The 24,971-nt window shown below is 43.3% G+C and overlaps 1 protein-coding gene across 4 annotated transcripts in view; it reads left to right on the top strand.

The window, feature by feature from the left end:
- The window catches only part of bbs9 (Bardet-Biedl syndrome 9), a 160,864-nt gene that overhangs the window by 102,787 nt on the left and 33,106 nt on the right, over nucleotides 1-24,971 (top strand). For all 4 annotated transcript variants that reach the window (XR_010165481.1, XR_010165480.1, XM_063880035.1 and 1 more), the window contains one exon: nucleotides 3,309-3,419. Coding sequence is in view for 2 of the 4 variants with exons in the window: in XM_063880035.1 (XP_063736105.1) it covers nucleotides 3,309-3,419 (111 nt within the window). In the remaining 2 variants the exon portion in view is untranslated. The remainder of the gene's footprint in view (nucleotides 1-3,308; nucleotides 3,420-24,971) is intronic.

Here is a 24,971-nt window from a genome sequence, read left to right as displayed (position 1 = left end):
CTTGCTATGTGTGTTTGTGTGTATGTGTGCTTACAGAGATGTGTACGTTGAGGGGGGATTGAAATAGCGTAAAGCCCACAGCCAAATTGCTGCTAACCACAGCAGCACAGTGTCCCCCCCATCTTCAGTCCGCAGCCCAGAATAAAGCAGGAATGCTCTGGAGCCTCCTCTCTGCAGACCCACACAGCGCCGAGGCAGCTTCACCCTCCAACCAAAGCTGTCTAGAACCCGTCAAAAGCGCCCCAGAAACGGCACAAACTGTCCCAAACTATCACAAAATTGAACTTTCTTGAAGCTACCCTCAACTTGTCCTGCATGGACCAAAGAAAACATTTGCACCTGTTGAGATATTTGCACACAAATGTTTAAAAAAACTGTTCCAAAAGTCCCAGACTCAATCACAACTGTACCAACACGTTCTGCGAGAGGCCTCTAACTCTCACTAATGGACCCATAGATATCTCCAAATGCCCAAAGTTTTACTCTAACATCTGCCTTACATTTCATTTAGCTGTACCAAGGAAATGTAACATCGAAGCAGCAAAAATACTGCGAGCAAATTGACTTTCAATTAGCCGAACATTCTTTCAATGTGTAGTTACAGAAATGAGTCAGTCCAGATATCAATCACCTAAAGTTGACAGTGTCTAAAACCACACTAAAGATCCCCAAATATGAGCCAACACCGTCCTCAGATAGGATTCTTTTCCAACTTTATCCAATCCCAAAGCTTCCATCCATCCAAAGACCAAATACTATCTGCATCAGTGCACATCCCACAAATGAAGAATACAGTTCCAGGTTTCAAAAGGCCCAGCTATGTCTAAATTACACCCAAACCGGCCCAAAACTAAACGTCTGTGCTCTTATCCTCCTATACTGCCCCATGCATCTCTCCATGGTTAGGGCATTACATTACAAGATAGTTTTGGGAGTCTTTGAGGCCATTTAGTGTCATTTTTGTAGAGAATTCTGATGCATTTAGGATGTAGAATCGTCCAGGATTTAAAGGTCCGTCACGGTTTTTTTCTCACCGCCTGCATCATCTTACACACACACACACACACACACACACACACACACACACACACTGTACATCTTCTCTTTTACCGCGCATGCACTTTTCCTCGCACCGTTCTAGTTATTTTTAAATGCAGCACTGCTACGGTTGCTGTAACAGGTCCTGCACTGGGTATAATCGCTCGGCCGTCTTGCTTCTCTTGGGTGTTGAAGTGTTTTGGAAGCGGTGCGGAGTATTGAGCCTTAACCTCAGGCTCGTCTCAAACTGATAACCCGACCAGTACGACCAATATAGATGCGACCGCGGGCGAGAGAAACACAGACACACACCGCAGCTCGGGCTCAGCTCGCTGCTACACAACTATTTACAGAGAGGAGGAGGAGGACAGGGAGGAATGTGTGAGAGGTCAGCGGTAAGAGTGTGTGTGTGTCATTTTGTTTCAGAGTAAGTTGCTCCAGAGGTGGGCTATTTCCTTACCTGATGTTGATGTAAGACTGAGGGTAAAACACACACACACACACACACACACACACACACACACACACACACACACACACACAGACCCACACATTCCCTGTGAAATTGTAAGACAGCGTAAAAAAACTGGCCTTAGAAAAACACCTGCCCAATTAAGAGCGAGGCATATCCCATTTCAAACAACTGTGAGTGTGTGTGTGTGTGTGTGGGGGGGGGGGGTGGGTGTGTGCGTGCGTATGTGTATGTGTGTGTGGTGTGGTGTGTGTGTGTGTGAAGCCACAGGCTGTGCTCTCACCAAAGAGAACAAGATTGGCTTTAGAGAAGGCCAGGATAAATATTAGAGAGGGCTTAGGGTAATCTGCGCACACTCAGACACACACACACACACACACACACACACACACACACACAAACACAGACGTAGACACCGTGGGGGAGATGGCGACACACACACATTCTCAGACACCTTAAGGTAGACACGATGGCAGACACACACACACAAAGGCTGGATGTGTGTGTGTGTGTAGGGCATGTTAAAACGAAAGTACCGTGAAACTGGACACAATCCTCGGTGGGAGGAGAGGAAATAAGGAGAAAGGGAGGGATGAAGGAAGGACAGAAAGATGGATGGGGGAGAGAGGAGGTGAGGTGGGTGAGGAAAAGGGAAGGAGAGAGGAAAGGGAAAGGGGGGAAAAGGATGATGAGGGAGGAGAGTGGGATGAGGAGCAGACAGGGAGGAGGGAAAGAGGAGGGGAAGAAGGAGGGGAGGAGAGGAATGAGGAAAGGGGGTTGAGGAGCAGACAGGGAGGAGAGAGAGAGGAGGGGAGCAATGAGGATACAGAGGGGAGGAGAGGAATGAGGAGAGGGGGATGAGGAGGAGACACAGAGGTGGGACGGAGGGGAGACAAGGCGTCCAATTCATCGGACTCAGGAGCTCCCTAAATCCAGACTGATCCGGGGGATTCTAGCAGGGATTTTCGTCACACACATGCAAGCTTACACACACACACACACACACATGCAAGCTTACACACACACACACACACATACACACACACACACACTTGAAAACCACATGTTCAACACTTGTATCCCGCGCTGCTTTTTTAAATATTTATTAGGATGGGGCTTTGCTGTTTTACTTCAAATGTGTCATTCATTTACTTCTCAATTACATCTTCAACCACAGTATTCTATGTCCTCGATAGAAGGCCCTGGCCCTCAAACAGATGAGAGCGTACGTTTGGATGACAATTTGATCAACCAATCATTTATTAATTTGTAGCCAATGGGCGTAGCCTTACAGATTTTCCCACGGTTCCACGGTACTCTAGAACAGTGGTTCTCAAATGGTCAGACCCCCTTTTTCCTTCGTCAATAAATCACCACCGAAAGTTTTGAACCATTGCAGTAATATAGACTGTATATGGCACATCCTTCAAAATAAAGGTGGCCTTCAAAATAAAAGTTTGACTTTTTTTTCTTTTTTGTTTGGTTATTTTTATTTTTCACTTGCATATCTGCGACCCGCTCAAAATGGGTCCGCGACCCACCGCTGTAGAACACCCGTTAGTTCACTGGCTTGAGACAGAGGGTCTAGCTAAGTGCTACGTAGCAATTCATTTGTAGTTTTATAGTTCTTTTACGTCAAAATGGATTCTTTCATATATTCCCATTAAGAGAAGAACAATCCCGTACGTGTAAGGGCCAGATGTGAAAGACCTGAAAAAGTCACACTTATTATAGGACCTATTCAAACTGCTTCTGTAGTACACTCTGGCTGATGTTATCCCCTTTCCTTTTCTTTTAGGAGGTGTTGAGCCCATCGCGGAGGTGACTGGAGACGGAGAGGAGCCGGAACTTCAACAGGAAGCGACCAAGTTCATCAAGAAGAAACAGCCGTCTAAGAAAGTCAAGAAAGGTAGGGTCACCTCCTCCTGCTGTCATCTCAGCTCCTTCTCTTCCGACTAGTGTCAACAAACATCCCATCCAAAAACATGGCTCCCTGCTAGTGACTAAATCCCGCGCAGATCCCTGACACTGATATCTGTTCACCGTCGCTCACACTGTCTCTAATCCCCCCGTCCTCTCCCCTCACGGCACAGAGCTCTGTCTCGTGTTATTGGCGCATACCGCTCTGACTGCTGCTGGCTCACGCTCCGCACAATCAGCATGGTTCGGATTCTAGACGGTGCCAGAACATTAATTCTCACAGTGCATTTGGTTCTGCAGGAACAGAGCGGGTGTTGCTCTAGCTGTTGTGACGTTGCTTAGAGTTGGGTCCATGTTCTGGTTTTGAGACGCATACGTCAGAGACTTTGCTTTTAGTTATATGGGTCTCACGTGTAATAAATTCATACACAAGTTAGTTGTCATATCAGACTACAAGAAGAGGAACACACACAAACACACACACACGCACACACACACACACTCTGAAAGCAGCGTGTGTGTGTGCGTGCGTGCGTGCGTGCCCATGTGTGTCCGTGTGTGTGTAAGCACTTCTGTTTAATCCACACAGGCGTCGCCACTAATAAGAAGGGGAGGTGTGGGAGGCACAGACAAGGCGACACAGGGATCACTACTTTACACACACACACACACACACACAGGCACACGATGCTAGTGAGAGTGTCCGATGTAAGTGTGTATTTGCTGAATTTAGAACCACTTTGTAGACAGATCTTCAGTGAGCTGTGACCGTAAACAGAGTAATAAGAGCAAAGCCTCACATTGGAGAAGCTGTAACCAGGAAACATTTAGTGTTTGTCTTTTGATAAATCACTTAATCAAGTAATTAGTTGCATTTGTTGAGGGCGTTTCACTCTTTCCTCCCTTGGCTTGCACCGAAATCTCTCAAAGCTTTAGTAACATTTTCTGAGGAAGAAAATCTCCTCCTCAAACAAAAAGGAAACCAATCCTCTGCATGTTTTATTGATCGCACGTGTTTATTGTGTATGCCTAAACTCAATCCAACTATTGTTCCCTTTGAAATGTTCCAGACTAAAGGTTTTTACAGGGAAGTGGAAGATGTGATCAAACCAGATGATGCACCGATCCAACTTTTTGTGTTACTATCACACGAGACACCTGTCAACATGTGCATACATGAGTATAAAGGACTGATTGGAAGCTTTATTGCTTTGCATTTTACAAATCATGGCCTGGGCTGAGTGACTGAAAGGCAGCTATGAGCTTGAATTATTTAATGACATTGGCAAAGCAAAGTATATAATCCTCATCAACCTGTAGAACACACTGCTGACTCTGGTTGAGAGAGCTGCGACGGTTCGGCACTGTTCTTTAAAGAGAAATCCTGGCATTTTGACGAGGGTGATGTGTATAGGAAACCTTATTTGTTGGTCAGTATTGTAAACTTGGTGACCTTCTTGCTAGATTTGGCAACATATGGAGCTAGTTCTGCTAGCTACTGTTGTTGGAAAAGAGATGGAAAGATTGGATTAGTGTTTTTGGTTTGATGATCTTTAAAAATCCAGCCACATGGGTCCACATATAGCGCCTTTTCTCTGTCAAAAAGGCGCTGGCATCCCTCTGCTTCATCATAAAAATGCTCCCAGCGCTCTTTTATTGTTTCTCACAATGTCAGCAACATTGTGAGAAACACACATGGATTTTATCACCTGTTTGTGCCACTTTAAAAATGTTTGCCATTGTTTTTCTCTCTTTAAGCACCAACTGGAAAGTTATTCACACACTTTTTATGAACGAGCTCCCTCTGACAGCCATACAGCAAGGAAAGAAGACGATCCAAGTCTCGCATTCATAGACACACACCGGCTGATCTACTCCAAAAACAGCCTTTTCTCATGAGAGTTTTTGTCGGAAAAAAAGAAACAAAAACAAGTTTTCTAGCCAATTTCCACAGTGAGGTCACCGGCGCTTTTTCAAAGTGTGAAAAAGGGATGCTTGGTGCTGCCTTTTTTCTGCAGGCGGATGCTTCCGATAGCATGCGCACATTTCTCATTGGACACGTGACCTTAATCTTACTGGTTCGTCCAATGTCACTTACCCAAGATGTATCTGTTATATTGATCATGGGATTCATATTTTTTTTAAAGGAGGATTTTAGGATCAGATGTACTGTATATGAAAATACAGACATAAACAAACAGAGAAGGCATTCAAATACAACATAAAGTAAAACAGGGACAGGACTTAAATCCTATTCCTCTCTTCCTATTTTTCATTAACTTAAGGGCTCAAAAAGGAGATTTGATATAGTTTCTCTTTCTCCCTCCCTCTCTCACACACACACACAACACACACACACACACACACACACACACACACACACACACACACACATGCATACCTCACTCTCACTCTCACCTTTCAGTTCTGCCCTTCAGACATGATTGAAAAAAGCAAAAAGGAAAATGATCCCTAATTAGTATTGTTTGTCATGGAAACCTCCAGAGCCAGTCTGTGGTTTGCATTGGACAGGAGAGGGAGAGGGGGTGAGAGGGGGGAGGAGGTGGGATGAAGGGAACGTGGAAGTGATTTGGTGATGAGGGGAGGGGCGGGAGGCAGCAGCAGCCGCATCATGTCCAGACTTGTCCCGTAACCACCACTCCTCCTCAGAGACACAGAAAACAAGAAACAGTAGCAGCTTGTAAAGCCTTCGCAAATAAAAAAGTGACGGTTTATTAAACCCTGTATTTTTTTTTTACGATCGTCCAGCGTTCCAAAATCAACTGTTGAAAAGAACCGAGTGCACCATCGTGGTACTCACAGTGCATTTTGCAGTACGATGCATTGAGGCATGCACTTAAAACAGGACATGTTCGTATAGAAGTGTGCACATTGAGACACAGCGGTACAGCACAGTGTTCCAAGACACCTTCAGGGGTTCTAGGCACAGTTCACAACTCCTATGAAAACCAGGGAACAGGGTGGCAGTGAACACATCAGTTCAAAGCTCTCGTTTCTTTCAGACAAAGACACACACGCATACACCTTCCGCCTACCTGTCTGTGACTTAGAAGTAATTAGGCGCCATGCCAAAGCCCACACCACACACAGACCTTTCTGTGAGAGTGCACGGCAGCCGGAAAGCACATTTGGCCGACTTGAAAGGCATCAAAAGGCATCTGAGAGTGGGACAGAGAGAGAGAGAGAGAGAGAGAGATGATGGAGCATACTCTCTCTCTCCTCGGCTTGAAAAGGAAGCATGAAAGAGAGATGAAAGGGAGAGTGTCTTCCTTCTCCTCTTTCCTGGCGCTGCATCCCTTTTTGTTGTTCTGCTCCTCCCATGCAGCCCACCTGGGATCACAGACACCATCCAGAGACTCACACACACACACACTCACACACACTGGATCTTAAACACCAGTGACACACATGCAAGAACAGAACAGATGGCTAGAACTACATTTGAACTCTAACCTTGAATGTCTTTCCCTCAATTTAGGAAGGAGGAGCAATCCCATCAGGGGTCGGCCTGTGGTCAGGGGTCTGATTAAGCCGCATTACAGCTTCATGCTAACAGCAATTGTCCACCAGTATTGACCAGGGTCCTCTGTAATTCACCTGCACATCCTCCATATCAGAGTCAAACAGTCCTTAGCATTATAGTGGTGCAGGGGGGATGGTTTTTTGTAGGTAACACAGGAGCTCCCTCGACAGAAAGACAATGGGATTTTTCCATTGGATTTTGGATCAGACCAGAAAATAAGCTCTGCTGCTAACCATTACGATACGCATTTAGTTCAACACGATGCTCTCCACACATCAACACCACGTTTATAACAATTGAATTCCAAAAAGGTAATGTTACCACATCACAGTCACATGACTTCACGTCACCACCGCTGAGCTAAAGGCGGCTAATGTTTGGCGTGAGGAAGATTAGTCTCATTTTGTTACCTCTTTACGTTTTGAGATAAAAAGAAGCTTCAGACGTTCACGTGTATTTACTGATGCATTTGGGTCAAAACACATTAAAAAAAAACATTTCCCTTGAGTCAAGCGATCTGGAAGTGCTAAATGCTGACTCATTCCTGGGTTTCAGGACTCACGATGAAAGCATGATTGACAGATTTTAAGGATGTTCAGTCTTTAGCCTCAAGTCAAACGGTAGCACTGAAGAAGCTGCCAACAATGCTGACAGATTGTTCTTCTTGGCTGCAGACCAATAAGTCACAGAATACAAGGCTGAATTACCAACCAGATAATGTGTATTGTCTGGCAGTTGGTTTGTGGTAATTTCTTTAATTGCTCCAATTAACCCACCCATACCTGGAAGGAGGCCAAGGACATTACACCACATGTCACTCGATAGACGCTTTTACATACATTCAATACTGGGGGCGAAGTGTCTTGCCCAGGGACACACCGACATGCTGACTGCAGTGGAGCCAGTGCTCTCCTGGTCTGAGCGCACTATCCCACTGAGCCACAACCAAGAACCTGTAAACTCTCAGTGTGTTTATAGGTAATCACAATCAGACATAGAGGGATGTGTTTTATCCATTAAACCATTTGCCAATTACTTAAAAGGTAAATCAGCAGAGATGTAATCATTAAATAAACCAATCATTATCTGGTTGGCTCTGGAATATAAGTTTTGGTTTTGTTTCAAATAAGAAAATGAATCTAAATGACCGACAGATTAAATCAATAGTGAAAGTGATTGTTATTTGCAGCCATATCCAACTCTTGTTTTGCCATAACAGGAGATGTGGGAAGGATTACAGGAAATAGAATTGCCCGATATTCACAAAACTTGGTGAAAGGGTGTAGCATGGGCAAAGGAACACTCCATTTCATCTTGTGGAGGATCAGGATCACGGGGCGGATACGTGCATTTGTTTTTCCTTGTCAAAAATGCCTAGCTATGGGGTGGTGCAGAAAAAACGATGTCCTAAAACCCATAAATGAGTTAGCAATTTTCCGGTTCCCTCATTTCAAAGTAACTGGGATTTTGAATGTCTGTTTGGAAGCCATGGAAAAATGTCTGTGGGTAGTGGTCTGAGATATTTATGTTTTGTCCTACGAGATGTAATACTTCACTTAATACCCCACTGGTGAATGTCCAAAACTTCTGTGGGTCATCTAAACAGCAGCTGCTGCAGGTGTCTAAATGAGACTCAACGCCATCACGGCCTGCAGTAGCCACCTTTAGCAGTACTTAGCGTAGCGGTGGTGACCTGAAGTCATGTGACCGTGCTGTAGTTCCTTTATAGCCCAACTTTAGCCACCTTTAGCTTAGCGGTGGAGACTTGAAGTCATGTGACCGTGCTGTAGTTCCTTTATAGCCCAACATTAGCCGCCTTTAGCTTAGCGGTGGAGACGTGAAGTCATGTGACCGTGCTGTAGTTCCTTTATAGCCCAACATTAGCCGCCTTTAGCTTAGCGGTGGAGACGTGAAGTCATGTGACCGTGCTGTAGTTCCTTTATAGCCCAACATTAGCCGCCTTTAGCTTAGCGGTGGAGACGTGAAGTCATGTGACCGTGCTGTAGTTCCTTTATAGCCCAACTTTAGCCACCTTTAGCTTAGCGGTGGAGACGTGAAGTCATGTGACCGTGCTGTAGTTCCTTTAGAGCCCAACATTAGCCACCTTTAGCTTAGCAGTGGAGACGTGAAGTCATGTGACCGTGCTGTAGTTCCTTTATAGCCCAACATTAGCCACCTTTAGCTTAGCAGGTGGAGACGTGAAGTCATGTGACCGTGCTGTAGTTCCTTTAGAGCCCAACATTAGCCACCTTTAGCTTAGCAGTGGAGACGTTAAGTCATGTGACCGTGCTGTAGTTCCTTTGAATCCAATTTTTTTCTTCTGTTGATTGCATTTACCCCTCAAAAATCATAAAGTGGTCTTAATATGTGAAGATTATCCACAAAGCTTATTTTCTACCTAAATCAAAAAGGAAATCCTCTTTGTTTTTGTTGAAACTTCCGGGTCGGCCTTCAAAAATACTTCATCACTGCGCCACTCTATTAGTCGGCCCCGAGCCCCCCTCTAGTATTAACACTGGTGAAGTACTTAAATGGAAAGTGTTCACATATTGCAACAGCCTCAAGTGTTGTGTTCATTACAAAATGTAAACTCTGCCCTTCACTAAGTAACACTCCATGCCAAGAACATCATCCAGTCACTGCTTCTTCTTAGCTCTAAAAATGATGCATTTCAAAAGGGTTATTTGTGTCTAGAGGCTTCTTCTACATAACTCTACTTTTTATTGTAATATTTTGGCAGTCAAACGTATTCAGCAATTATAAAGCAATAAATCAGCAACACTACATTCTGCCCAACCTTCAGGAAGTCATTTTTAATTAGTTTCATGCAACTTCTACACCTACTCTCTGATTTCTATAACATGTACAGTCATATCCGTGTTGTATTCATGTGGATAGATTGGTAGATAAACCTGTAGGAAACACACATCCATCCCATCCATCCCATCCACCCCCTCCTCTCAGCGGTGCTGCGGAGACTCAGTGAGAGTCTTGTACCGACACGGCTGGATCACACACTCCTGCCGTGTCCGTCTGTCTGTCAGATTACAGAAACACAGGGAACACAGCTATCAGCTTACTGTCACAATCTCCGGCTGCTATTCACATCCAGCTCCTGCACACACACACACACACACACACACACACACACACACACACACACACACACACAGTGGGAAGGTTTCCTCATCCTGAACAGGATCCTCCCGGGCCATGGCCAGAATTTCTGACCCATGAATCTCTATATGGATATGTGTGTGTGTGTGTGTGTGTGTGTGTGTGTGTGTGTGTGTGTGTGTGTGTGTGTGTGTGTGTGTGTGTGTGTGTGTGTGTGTGTGTGTGTGTGTGTGTGTGTGTGTGTGTGTGTGTGTGTGTGTGTGTGTGTGTGTGTGTGTGTGTGTGTTGATATGTGTGACAGATAAAGGTCTCTCTATTCCCAGTTCGCCAACAGAAAAATGAACCCTTGTTTGACAATTACGCACACACTTACTCACTCACTCACTCACTCACTCACTCACTCACACACACACACACACACACACACTCTCACTCACTCACTCACACACACACACACACACACACACTCTCACAAACACACACACACACACACACTCTTTGGATAAGCGTCCTCGCAGATGGAAAGTTAAATATGTGGCTCGGGAAACTAACGTGTGTGTGTGTGTGTGTGTGTGTGTGTGTGTGTGTGTGTGTGTGTGTGTGTGTGTGTGTGTGTGTGTGTGTGTGTGTGTGTGTGTGTGTGTGTGTGTGTGTGTGTGTGTGTGTGTGTGTGGTGTGTTTGCTGGAAGTGAAGTGTTGGTGTGTGTTTTTGTGGCGTGTATAAATGTTTTGATGCTGGTTATGGTATGTCAAAGTAGGTGTGGTTGTTACAGCAGATCCTGACAAAACCCTACAGGCAGCTGGGAAAATATCTTTATAACTATATCCAAACACGGAGCACAGGAACAGGCATGTTTCACAAAGGAACATACATGTGTTTCAAAAATAAAAGCCCCAGAAAGCAACATAAAGCAATATTTCTCGCAGGAGGATCTTCAAGAACTTGTGTTTGTTTGTTTGTTTGTTTGGGTTTAAATATTTTAACATGTTTCACCCTCTGTCTAAAACCAGAGCCCAGTCTGCTCTGATTGGTTAGCTGGCCAGCTCTGTTGTGATTGATCAACTGCTTAGAGATGTCCCGAAACAATGTGTTGCAGCGCTATAGCCAATAATGTTCCATAGTGATGTCACTTTGTTCTGGAAGTAAACAAATGAGTCCAATTGAGCTGTTCAGGCGTAGCAAAGGCTTAAACTGTGGGATTTTAGCCTTTGCAGACCATTTACATGCACTAAAACCTGTATATAACATACAACAGGAAAGGGTAAACCCCAAAAAGCAGAATAGGGCCTCGTTAATGATTTGACTTTAGCAAGTTAGATATATACTATTGAAATACTTAATAGATACTAGCCTGACTTGAATCGCTCTACATTTATTATTTGGCAGTGTGGCGGCTTTTTTAAACGAGTCAGCATTTGGACCGGGATTTACAGGAAATCTCTCGCCTCACAATTCGGCACACAGGGTTGGTTCTGGTAATTGTAGGAAAGCAGCTCCACTTCTATGTTTTTAGATTTAGTTGCATGTCGGAGCGCCGCAAGAGTTTTTATTTTTGCCTCATCAGGGGCTTACATGGCATTTTAATTGGTGTGGTGTGTTCGCTAAATTACAGCTGGTTTATGAAGCGCGTGTCCCCTGACTGTGTTCTGAAAATAACACTGCCCGCTTTTACTTTTCACTCAGACTTGTCTCGTGTGTTGAGTGTGAGCTCCACACATCCAAATGTTTGTAAGTCATCATTTAGTGTGAATCTAACTGTGCCTGAAGTGCAAGTTCACCATATCCAACTGGTCATTAAAAGCTATTCATAAATACAATCTCTATGTCTTCAGTGAATAGACTCCTCTCCGGATGGTCTTCCCACCATCGCTCTGACCTCCTGACTGCTTTTAATCTCTGGACTTGTAGCTTGTCAACAACATTTTTAGGTAGCAACATTTGTTCTGTAACTCCAGAGTTTGTACGTCCAACAAACCCCCCCCACCCCCACCCACCGCATGCCTATCACTTTATCTCCGGAGCCCTCTGTTGACGGAGCACTGATGAGATGCTTGGCTGTTTAATGTGTGTGTAATGTTCTGCTAATGTCTCCGTTACGGCATTATCTGATCGGCTATTCTTGGCCGGCGGCTTAATCTGGGTGATTACAGATGGAGATGAGAACAGCGTCGTAATATCGCTGCCTGGTCGAGTTCCAGGGTGGAATAACGCTTATGGACTTGTGGCACCGTGCAGCGGAAAGTTCAGGAGTTTTAAGCCGAACAACAGCCACTAAGTCCCGTCAGTGACCTTGTGTTGGAATAACTCACTCGTGGTGCGTACAGCAGAATGTCATCAGGAACTTTAATGCTCCAATTGTATTGTTACGTGTTGATGATGAGGTTTTATTTGGATGTTTGTCCTGTTTGTATTTTTTACATGCAGTAAGTCCAGACAAAAAAAGGTCACAGAACAGAGAGGTGCATTAATGACGTTTTTTGAGGATGACCTGGAAGAATGGCTCCCTTGACAAAAACACAATGGGATTTTTACATTGGATGTTGGAATATTGCAGAAAAATCAGATCTGTGGCAAACACACGTTATGATTCTTACACGTTTTTTTGAGCAGGTTAAATTTCACTTATTAACACCTCGGTCACATGACATCACGTCTCCACCGCTAAGCTAAAGGCGGCTAATGTTGGGCTATAAAGGAACTACAGCACGGTCACATGACATCACGTCTCCACCGCTAAACTAAAGGAGGCTAATGTTGGGCTATAAAGGAACTACAGCACGGTCACATGACATCACGTCTCCACCGCTAAGCTAAAGGCGGCTAATGTTGGGCTATAAAGGAACTACAGCACGGTCACATGACATCACGTCTCCACCGCTAAACTAAAGGAGGCTAATGTTGGGCTATAAAGGAACTACAGCACGGTCACATGACATCACGTCTCCACCGCTAAGCTAAAGGAGGCTAATGTTGGGCTATAAAGGAACTACAGCACGGTCCCATGACATCACGTCTCCACCGCTAAGCTAATGGCGGCTAATGTTGGGCTATAAAGGAACTACAGCACGGTCACATGACTCCAGGTCTCCACCGCTAAGCTAAAGGAGGCTAATGTTGGGCTATAAAGGAACTACAGCACGGTCCCATGACATCACGTCTCCACCGCTAAGCTAAAGGCGGCTAATGTTGGGCTATAAAGGAACTACAGCACGGTCCCATGACATCACGTCTCCACCGCTAAGCTAAAGGCGGCTAATGTTGGGCTATAAAGGAACTACAGCACGGTCACATGACTCCAGGTCTCCACCGCTAAGCTAAAGGAGGCTAATGTTGGGCGTGATGATCATTTTCACAGCAAATTGCATCAGTTCACACACTTTTTATGTATATAGCACACAGCTAAAGGCTGAAGAAGTCGTCAATGCACAGTAGCAAGAATGTGAGGATCTGGGAATAGTGGTGGTGTACAGGCTTAGATTCAATTGAGAAAAGTGCGTGAAGAGTGTGTGTTGTCCTGTAGGCAGAGCATTTACACCTCTGCAAAGACTATAGACCAGGAGTTAACATTACAGTATTCTAATCGAAAGATATTAGTTAAAAATATGCAAATGTAATTTAATGTAATGAAGGAAATAGTCATCTCTGTTAGCATATTCTTAACTCAGTGGTAGATGTTTTGAACATATATAACCATTGGGTATCATGTGAGGGAAGAATGTCAACTTTTATACCTTAAAGACACAACAAACAGGAAAAGTCCAGATTAAATGGTGTATTTATGCCAACTCACTTTGGCATTTAGAGGTCTCTTTGTAGTTGAAAGTGGAAGATGTGATAGAGCGATCCGTGTTGAGTTTCTTAATTGTACCTCGAGGAAAAGGAGGCAGCAGTAACAGCAGCTGCTATGGGAAATATATATCAACAGTTTATTAAGCCAGTATGACGCAACGGGGAGTTTCATCAGACGATCTAATTAATCCAAGGCTTTGTTGATAAATTCAGTAAATTATGGATAAGAGAGACCGAGGGAGGGTTGAGGAAAGAAGAGTGGGAGAAGGGAGAGGCAGGAACCATTCTGGCTACGATAACCATCAACAAACCAGACAGTCTTCCAGAGGTGGAAACCCAGATGTGTGTGTGTGTTCCCCCTCAGGTCATGTAACATGTGGTAAGGCGGCAGTGTTTTTGCGGTAGTGTCCATTCAGCCCTGGCTCCTGAGGGAACCTTCCTGCAGGAATGAGAGCTCTTCCTTTGGGAGGCCCGTGTGGAAATGCAGCTTCCAGCGCGGAGGAACCAACCTTCACACCCCCTGCTGCTTTTCACATTAAGGCCACGGCGGCTATGTTATGGGATATAATCGTCTAACGTAGTTTATGATAGCTACCAGTTCTGTTCGTACATTTCATGGGTCAGTTCTGTTTGGACCCATAACTTTGAGCCACAAGTGCAGTTGATGTTTTATTACCCTGTGAAAAGAGTGAGATGTTTCACTCTCAAAATAACACGGTGGAGAGGCTTGCACTCCTAAATCCTAATAACTGTTGAAGCCAATTGTGCTCAAAAGAAATGTATTGAACATGAACATGAAGACGCATGGGGAGTTTATCCCATTCTAGCATATCCATTTACTTTGTTAAGATAACAGTGCTTAAGTATTTAGTATACGCTCCAGGAAACATAACTGATACTACTTTTGTTACACCACGTTTTTTTATCCGGAAATGGTTTCCTCAGGCCTTCATAGAGTTAATCCACCGTTCTAGTACATGGTTCAGAAGATAAAAGCTGGCACACGTGTTCAACATGATAAGAGACTTTTCTAAGACAGTTTGACCTTGTAACCGCAGTTGTCACCAAATCAACAAGCACTGACACTTTGAGGACAACGACTGGCAGAAACATCTGTATTTCCACAGTATTAAATAAATATCATGACATGAACATAATATAAATACAAGTTAAGCATGTCAATACCCCAATACAGCCAGCACTAACCAGAGGTGGGAGAAGTAAAAGTACTCAGGTCTTGTACTTGAGTAAAGTAGAAGTACTCAGATCTTGTACTTGAGTAAAGTAGAAGTACTCAGATCTTGTACTCGAGTAAAAGTAGAAATACTCAGATCTTGTACTTGAGTAAAAGTAGAAGTACTCAGATCTTGTACTTGAGTAAAGTAGAAGTACTCAGATCTTGTTCTTGAGTAAAGTAGAAGTACTCAGATCTTGTACTCGAGTAAAAGTAGAAATACTCAGATCTTGTACTTGAGTAAAAGTAGAAGTACTCAGATCTTGTACTTGAGTAAAAGTAGAAATACTCAGATCTTGTACTTGAGTAAAGTAGAAGTACTCAGGTCTTGTTCTTGAGTAAAGTAGAAATACTCAGATCTTGTACTTGAGTAAAGTAGAAGTACTCAGATCTTGTTCTTGAGTAAAGTAGAAGTACTCAGATCTTGTACTCGAGTAAAAGTAGAAATACTCAGATCTTGTACTTGAGTAAAAGTAGAAGTACTCAGATCTTGTACTTGAGTAAAAGTAGAAATACTCAGATCTTGTACTTGAGTAAAGTAGAAGTACTCAGGTCTTGTTCTTGAGTAAAGTAGAAATACTCAGATCTTGTACTTGAGTAAAAGTAGAAATACTCAGATCTTGTACTTGAGTAAAAGTAGAAGTACTCAGATCTTGTTCTTGAGTAAAGTAGAAGTACTCAGATCTTGTAGTTGAGTAAAAGTAGAAGTACTCAGATCTTGTTCTTGAGTAAAGTAGAAGTACTCAGATCTTGTAGTTGAGTAAAAGTAGAAGTACTCAGATCTTGTACTCGAGTAAAAGTAGAAGTACTCAGATCTTGTACTTGAGTAAAGTAGAAGTACTCAGATCTTGTACTTGAGTAAAGTAGAAGTACTCAGGTCTTGTACTTGAGTAAAGTAGAAGTACTCAGATCTTGTAGTTGAGTAAAAGTAGAAGTACTCAGATCTTGTACTCGAGTAAAAGTAGAAGTACTCAGATCTTGTACTTGAGTAAAGTAGAAGTACTCAGATCTTGTACTTGAGTAAAGTAGAAGTACTCAGGTCTTGTACTTGAGTAAAGTAGAAGTACTCAGGTCTTGTACTTGAGTAAAGTAGAAGTACTCAGATCTTGTACTTGAGTAAAGTAGAAGTACTCAGATCTTGTACTTGAGTAAAGTAGAAGTACTCAGGTCTTGTTCTTGAGTAAAAGTAGAAGTACTCAGATATTGAACTCGAGTAAAAGTAGAAGTACTCAGATCTTGTACTTGAGTAAAGTAGAAGTACTCAGATCTTGTACTTGAGTAAAGTAGAAGTACTCAGATCTTGTACTTGAGTAAAGTAGAAGTACTCAGGTCTTGTACTTGAGTAAAGTTGAAGTACTCAGGTCTTGTACTTGAGTAAAGTAGAAGTACTCAGATCTTGTACTTGAGTAAAGTAGAAGTACTCAGGTCTTGTACTTGAGTAAAGTAGAAGTACCAGAGTGTAGGAATACTCTGTCACAGTGAAAGTATTCTAAATGTTCCTCCAGTGAAAGTAGAAAGTACTCTCCTCTAAATGTACTTAAAGTAGCGACAGTAAAAGTAGTCATTGTCTGATTGGTCCATTTCAGAATAATATCTCTGATATGTTTTATAATGATTGATCATTAAAGTGTTCTCAGAGCTGGTAAAGGTGCAGCTAGTTTGAATGGCTTTGTATACTGCAGGGTAGCTGCTGGATTTACTGCAGGTGAACTACAGTCTGATTTAAGGGAGATTATATTTACCATCATTAATCCTAATCTGCCTAGCAACTAAAGGGACTAAATACATGTAGTGGAGTAAAAGTACACCATTTACCTCTGAACTGTAGTGAAGTAGAAGTACTGTAGCATACAATGGAAATACTCAAGTAAAGTACAACTCCCTCACAATTGTACTTAAGAGGCTAGACACTGGATGTTAAGCTAGTATACACACACACTAAAAGCTAATGGTTAAGCTAATGCGGCGCTACAGGTTCACATGTTGTGGCGACTAACGGTAAGGCTAATGCTCGCCAACATCATAATGGTCTGAAGTCTGGATAATGGTCGGTGGTGGTAAGCGCTTAAGCTAACATGCTCTAACATCAAGGTCGCTAGTGGTTTGCCTCGTCCACATTAAAATGGTCTCAAACATTTTAACTGGTTAAACTGGCCATTATTTGACTTTCCAAGCCACCGTGGGGAAATTAGTAAAATAAGCAAAATCAACCGCTGCTGGTAGAGTAAATATTCTGCAGTTTTTACAGAAGGGTTTTGTTAATTTTGACTGACTGGGATCCAACGCACGCTTTTTCTTTTGCCCTTTACTCAAGTAGTGGTTTTTATTCAGTCTGTTGTTGCTCACTCTCACCTGTGAGGTTGAAGAAACCGATGCTTAATGACACGTTTATAGTTTTGATAATTCTTTACTTGGAGATTCATCACTTAAATAGTGTTCAACAATAGTCTGTTTTTTATGTAATAGTAACACATACAGACAGATCTCCATTCAGGCTTTCATCATTTTAAAGAATGTTATGTTTAGACCAAGATCAGGGTTTCCTTTAAACCTGCTAACAGGCTCTCTGCCCCCTCTCTCTGTGGGCGTGCCCCTCAAACCAGAATGCAGATTTTCCCCGTAAAATGTTAAAGTGATGCCAGAAACAATCTCTCTGTGGTCAGAAAGGGTTTAATGAGGCCAGAGATATGGAGGTGGGGTCAGATGTCTGGTCAGACGGCAGAGACAGCTTACGGAGAATAAATAGGGGATGGATGTCCGGTGGGTCTGCGGGGGACGAGTGGCAGGCAGCAGGCTGACACTGAGACTGAGATTTCTGATCCTTTCTTTTACTCTCCTTTTTTCTGGAGAGGAAGTAAAGGAACCGGAGCTCTGGATCTATTTGTTGTTGGAGGTGCAAAATATGACTCAGCAGTTTTAAGACATGAAGACACCTATTATTTTCTGCTTCGCTCTGATGCAGGAGTTACACCTGAAAGTGGGCGGGGCTTTTCATTGCACATTCTGACTTATCATGTTGATATTTATTTGTATTATTTCCATCTAAACGGAGCTGTCACAAAACCCAATGTAAATGAAGTCATCTGATTCTGATTTGTTTCGTTTTTTGCTCAGAAGAACTACAGAGAACAGGGAAGTTCAACATTTTCAAACACCATGTGATTACTAAAAAGAGGATTGAATAAAAAAGTGATCAATAATTAAATCAAATAAGCATACAACCTAAAAGCACACATCACATGTGTTCAGGCTCTGCTCCCGTCGTACAGACAGCCTCACAGAGATGATGTTTTCCTTTTTTTTTTGAGGGGGGTGGGGGGGTTGAACAGGGTCTCTGTAATAAAAGCCCGCCTTTGTTGGCCCATTCCCCTTGAATCCCTTCACCCTTCACCCCTTCCCCCAATTTTTTTTAACAAGGGACCTTTAATTTGGCGAGAAGGAAGCAATGAATTGTGGAGTATACTTTTCCACGGCGGCCTGGGAAGTGTAGCGGTAACACATGTGGGACAGGAGCTGCTACTGGACCCTCTGAGTTGACATACAGTATTGGAAAGCACGTTGCACCCCCCAGTTGTCCATGCTGTCCCCTGGATTGGCTTCATGCTGTGCTCCCTCCCTTATATACTGCATCATCAAGTTAGCCGTGAGTGATGGAAATACTGCACACAGGAGAGGTAGTTTGAGCAGTGTCTGCACAGGATGCGTTCAGGCGCACAAAATAGTGTAGGTCATCTGGGTTTCTGCTTTATGTTTTGTTAATTTCAATAGTGTTCACTTGTCTGACAGTTTATAGATTATATTATCTCCATATAGATAATATAATGCTGGTTTATTTGTATTTCTTCTTTGAGATGTTCATACTTTATTGTTTATTCTTAGGTTTAATTTCAAATGTGCAATGACTTGTATTGTTTATGCTGCTGCGACACACACACGTCCCAGTGTGGGATCAGTAAAGTCATTCTTATCTGATGTGAAGCAGCGCTTTGAGCCCAACACGCTGTCCACACCTCTGTTATGAGCGTAAAACAAAGAGACACTGAAGCTAGAACTGGAAAAAGCATGCATAATACCATTTCTAGAATTCTGAAATCACTTTAAATCCGCTTTGAGTGACAAACCTGTCGTTACGTTTTTCATGATGTTTTTTACAACTGGCAATTATAATTATGGGATATCTTCCCTCCTTTTTTTCTGTTTACATCTGTCTGGTTATAATTTGTCTTACTTGTATTTCTTTGTTTCCTTTCTTTTCCCTGCAGAAATAATTGCAGTCTTGTGTAATGTGTGGATCTTGTGGTAGCTTCTGTCGGGGGTGTGTGTGTGTGTGTGTGTGTGTGTGTGTGTGTTTGTGTGAGAGAGAGAGAGAGAGAGTTTATCAGAGGAGACGTGTCAATTAGCTGGGGGGTACAGAAGGCAGAGTCAGAGGTCAGGGGTCGGCGGTGGGATTCGTCAGCTGTCACTAACCATAAAAATGTACTGTGTTCTCGTGCACGTGCGTGTGTCTGGGTGTGTGTGTGCGATAGGCCTATTGAGCCGACACTGAGAATAACTCACACACACACACACAGACACACACACACTCAGTCCCTGCCCGCTGTGTGTGGTGATACCTTCTCCTGCTGAAACACGGACAGCATAAAATGAAAAAATAATATTAAGCTTTTAAAAATGAAGCCACATTTTTCTCTCTCTCTGAATAATTCAGATTGATCCTTATGAAATCAGTCACCCCCCCCCCCCCCCCCCCACACACACACTTCCAAGTTTTCCCGGTTGTTCCCATTTTTTTAGATGTATTTATTGAGGGCTAGTCTTCAGAGAGGAGCCATCTGAGAATCTTCCACAAAAAGATCAGACTTTGTTTTGAACTAAATATCCAAACCATGTCAACTAAAAAGAAACCTTGAGGTGACGGACGAGTAAACATCCAACCTCCTGCTTTCAGAACAGCTTGGCTTTTAATGCAGTGTGTGCCAAGTGCCTCATATAAACGAGTCAATCAGAAACAGCTCTTTTAAGATGATGCATTTTCCGAAGAGGACTCGGTTTGGGAACCAGAAGGTCACCGTTTCAAGACCCCGAAAGACCAAGTGCAGAATGTAAATTTCCGTTCTGTGGGGCGATTAAGGGTTCCTTCTATTCTATTTCTATAACTTTCACTTACCTTTGACCCCCTGCAATTGACTTAAGTCTTTCACAAACAGTTTTACCTGCACAATGAGGGATTATAGTTCTGTATTTGAGTTTTCCTCTCATATAAAGCTAAATTGTCTTCATCCAAACTGCTCCTGTTTGGTGCACTGCTGTTGATTTCAGTTTTTACTTCAGTGGTGATCAATAGAAATGATCGCCAGGACAATCTCAGAATCCCCCGTTATCCTTTAAAAAAATACAAACAAAAAGAAATCGTGAATCCCCTAAAGTCAGACTGACTGATGACTCTGATGTAATAATTACAGTTTTTCCAAAGTCCACATATAGACTCTGGAAAGGAGCCGTTCCTCGGAGAGCTTAAGTGTTTTCTCTTGCAGAGCGAGAAGTGATCAGTGTCGGTAGAAAGAGTCTCGGTGTTGGCAACGGCTCAAAACAAAGTGCAGGCTGCAGACCGCAGACAGAGGCATTATGGGTATATAATGATAATAATGCCTCTTTTCCTCCACTTCCTCTCTCTCTCCTCCCCCTCCATCCCTCCTTCCTTCTCAATCTCTTCCTCGGTTCTCCCTGCAGCCTTGTGTGTGTGTGCCCAGCAATAACAGCAGTGTGTGTGTGTGTGTGTGTGTGTGTGTGTGTGTGTGTGTGTGTGTGTGTGTGTGTGTGTGTGTGTGTGTGTGTGTGTGTGTGTGTGTGTGTGTGTGTGTGTGTGTGTGTGTGTGTGTGTGTGTGTGTGTGTGTGTGTGTGTGTGATCACAGAGGACATGATTAGTTTCCTTCATTAGACTAAAGGCCTGGCACTGCTCCATGGCAAATATTGGGCTATGGAAGTAAGAGACATTTGCGCAAACACGCACACACACACACACACACACACACACACACACACACACACACACACACAGACTCTTTGAAAGGACACACCTCTTACTCTCATCTCATATGCACTTACAGTTCTGACAGGACATTCCTCATTTATTCATCAAATGGTCGCGCGCACACACACACGCGCGCACACACACACACATGCAGTTACATCCACACATTCTGACACTGTCTCACATGCAGACTAAACGTACACACTCAAAAAAACTCAACCAAACACACACTTTCTGGTCCAACACTTCCCCATGGAAAGCACACACACACACACACACACACAGGGGCCAAAGAAAATGGACCCAGGTTTTGGTTCGGCCGTGTGTTCTCTTGACTTTAATTAATTACAGCAATTATGAGACGTGATCAGTTCCAGACTGAGTCATGAGCTGCCTGCAGTGTGTGTGAACACACACCTCTGCTGCTGCTTTCACTACGACAAGGGTGTTACACCATAGCCATGAAAATATGAGTTCTTCAGTGGCTCCTGTCCCTAGTTACTCACATCTCTGCTGCTGCTGCCTGTTATACCCGCTACTGTAATAGCAGGGCTGCACAATTAACATGGAGCAATGCGTTATCCAAAGGGCAGTACGTGCAAGACACAATATCTGCATGAAGCACCAGAGTTTATAAAGAAATCTGTGTTTGGTGCCTCTTATTTTAATATATATTTGATTATAGTTTTATTGCACTTTAAAAAAACACTTTTCTAACCTAAAGTATTTTTATATGTATTTATTTTTTTAGCTCTCACAAAACCTAATTTCCCACAGGGATGAATAAAGTATTCAGATTAATTAAATGCTTCGACCTATTTCTGCAGTTATGCGTCTTGCTGCTGCTACTCTCACAATGACTATAACTCTGCAACTCGAAATGATATTGATATTGCTACTGCTAGTACGACTGCTACAGTGGCTCAGTCTGTCAGACCTGTCAGTATTGTTGAGTGAACACCTGAATTTCCCCTTGGGGAGAAAATAAAGGTTCATCTTCTTCTTTAAACCCAGAATAACTCGCAGCAGTTAGCAGCAACATCAGAACCAGGGACTGCTTTTACACCGATGACCACAAATACATGTATTCTCTGTCTATTCTATTCTATGTACTTGCACTGGACCATTACGTACCACAACCAACGAAAGACACGTCCAAAAACACATGTAGTACACATGCACGTGTGTGTGGACGCTTGAGAGACACATTACAGAAACCATACACTCTTTTTTTAACACACACTGATGCTCGTTGGTCAGAACAGGAATGTGCAAATGCAGGCCTCACTTACATACGTCAAACACACCACCACACAAACATAATACAAGCAATAGATTCACTTTCCACACACACACACACACACACACACACACACACACACACGCTACTATGTGCTGAGCTGGCTGGTAGAGGAGGAAGAGGGTTTAACGCAGACAAAGACCACCAGGCTCCGCCCACAGGAAGAGACAGTAGAGATGGACACCAAATCTGACCTCTCATCGTGTTCGTGTGTGTGTGTGTGTGTGTGTGTGTGTCTGTATGGAGAGGCATCCAGCATACGGACAGTGTCAAGCTAATATGTGTGCATGAGCTCATTTCAAGACTCTTAACAAATGAGCGTCTCCCACAAACACACACGTTTGTATAGTTTGGTTTGGAGTTAGGAGGGAAACTCCCTTAGATAGAGGCCCTGATGCACACACACACACACACACACACACACACACACACACTCGGAGCTATTTTTCCATCATTTGCGGTGCTGGGAGCTATGTGCCGATGTTTATAGCACTGTATGTCTGTCTGGAAAGATGTAACGCTGCTGAATATGTGTGTGTGTGTGTGTGTGTGTGTGTGTGTGTGTGTGTGTGTGTGTGTGTGTGTGTGTGTGTGTGTGTGTGTGTGTGTGTGTGTGTGTGTGTGTGTGTGTGTGTGTGTGTGTGTGTGTGTGTGTGTGTGTGTGTGTGTGTGTGTGTGTGTGTGTGTGTGTGTGTGTGTGGGGAGTGTGTGATGAGAAAAAGAACAGTTTTCTTGGAAGCTTTGACGTTTGTGTGTGTGTTTGTGGTGTGGGAATGTCTAGCTTGGTTTATGTGTTAGTCTGTTTATCGCTGTGTGTTTTGGAGAAAGTGTTTATGCAGCCAAGTTGGTCCTCCCTGCTAAAAGTATGTACTCGCATGTCGTCGGTTACACGCTTGCCCCACCGCTAGCATCACTTCATATCGGAATGAGATGTTTCTACTTAAGTTGTGTCTCGAAATGACGCTCACTCGCTCACATGTTAACCGACAGTTAGCCAAATCAAGTCGGTTCCCTAAAAGGGGAAGAGTTTTGACTGATAAACATTGAACCTACTTCACATCCCGTTAGCATTGTCACAGTACGCATATTAGCTTGTTTACGCTAGCATTTAGTTCAAAGCATCACTGTTCATAACTAATTCACCATTACACTTGTAAATGTTAAGTGGACTGTACTTATACAGCGCTTTATCAGGTCACACACTACGAGTCATTCTCCCATTCACACCTCTTTCACACAGAGCAGCACCACTTGCTCTAGGTAAGCTAACACTCACACACCGTTGGCCATTGGGAGCAACTCAGGGTTCAGTATCTTGCCCGAGGATACATCCACATGTAGACTGCACGGGCTGGGATCGAACCCACTGGTTGAAAGACGACTGCACTCCCTCGCTAGCTAGCTCGCGGCCTTATCGTTTGTGGTACCAAATCATCACAGAATGCTCAATTAACCCCAAAACATGAACCATGGCTTGTTTTGGACAGCAGAATGGTGATATGGGTATTAAATATAGAAAGAAAAAAACAGATATAACTTTCCTTTTGACAGTGCTGTATTCACTGCATCATTCTCGGATGGTTGCGCAACTTCCGTTATGGAGCCAAGGTGGCTGTCGTTAGTGTGAGAAGCGTCCACACTCAACTTTTTAGAACTTTTTAAGTGAACCAGGTATACTCATTGTGCATTTTTCAATACTTTTATGCACTTAAAATAGCCCTTGTTACAGAATTGCGCAAAATTCAGACACAACCTACAGAGCTGTTAGCATGGCAGGCTCTTATTCTCATTCCATTTTGAAGTTTTGATTCATACATTATTTAATTCCAGTCTCAGTCTGAGAGATGTTGGTACTTGCATTGCAGTGTTCCTCTAAAGGGCCTTCAGGATTAAGACATTCTGTACATAGTCCTTCGTTGATTTATATTGCAACGGCGTAAACCCTCAACACCAAACACACAACAACACAGTAGTTTACACCCTTTGTGTTTGTCTCTGCTCTGTGAGGACGAATGGCCCGTCAGTCCGGAGAACAACAAAACCAAACATAACAAAGATGTTCACAAAACACCCAGACCAGAGTTAGCTTGGTTCTTCGGGGGTGGAGTGGGTCGGCTTCATTTCACAGATTCCATGTTGGTTCACGCTCCTCTGGAAGTGGCTCAGACAAATTTTTGAAATCACTGAGGTTAAGATAGCTGAGGTATAATTATATGTGTGGTTCTTTGTCAAATCACCAAACTGCGCATTCCTGCACAGTATTTTTTTTTATGGGTCAACCACACACACACATTTATATTCCTTGAAATACTTTTGTCACTTTGGGGGCAAGCAGTCCTGGTGGTTGGCTTCCAGCAAGTATGCACACTTCAAAGCATATCTCAGAGTACACAGAGAGACACATTTAATTGGTAGCAAAGCAATTAAATGTATTCTGTAGCTCATGCATCTGAATTACTACCACACACACACACACATACACACACACACACGTTCTTTCATATCATAAGATTTGTATATATTT

The sequence above is a fragment of the Eleginops maclovinus genome, chromosome 3, assembly GCF_036324505.1.
Source record: "Eleginops maclovinus isolate JMC-PN-2008 ecotype Puerto Natales chromosome 3, JC_Emac_rtc_rv5, whole genome shotgun sequence".
NCBI lineage: Eukaryota > Metazoa > Chordata > Actinopteri > Perciformes > Eleginopidae > Eleginops > Eleginops maclovinus.
The sequence above is the reverse complement of the archived record's forward strand: the minus strand, read 5'-3'. Positions and strand labels throughout refer to the sequence as shown.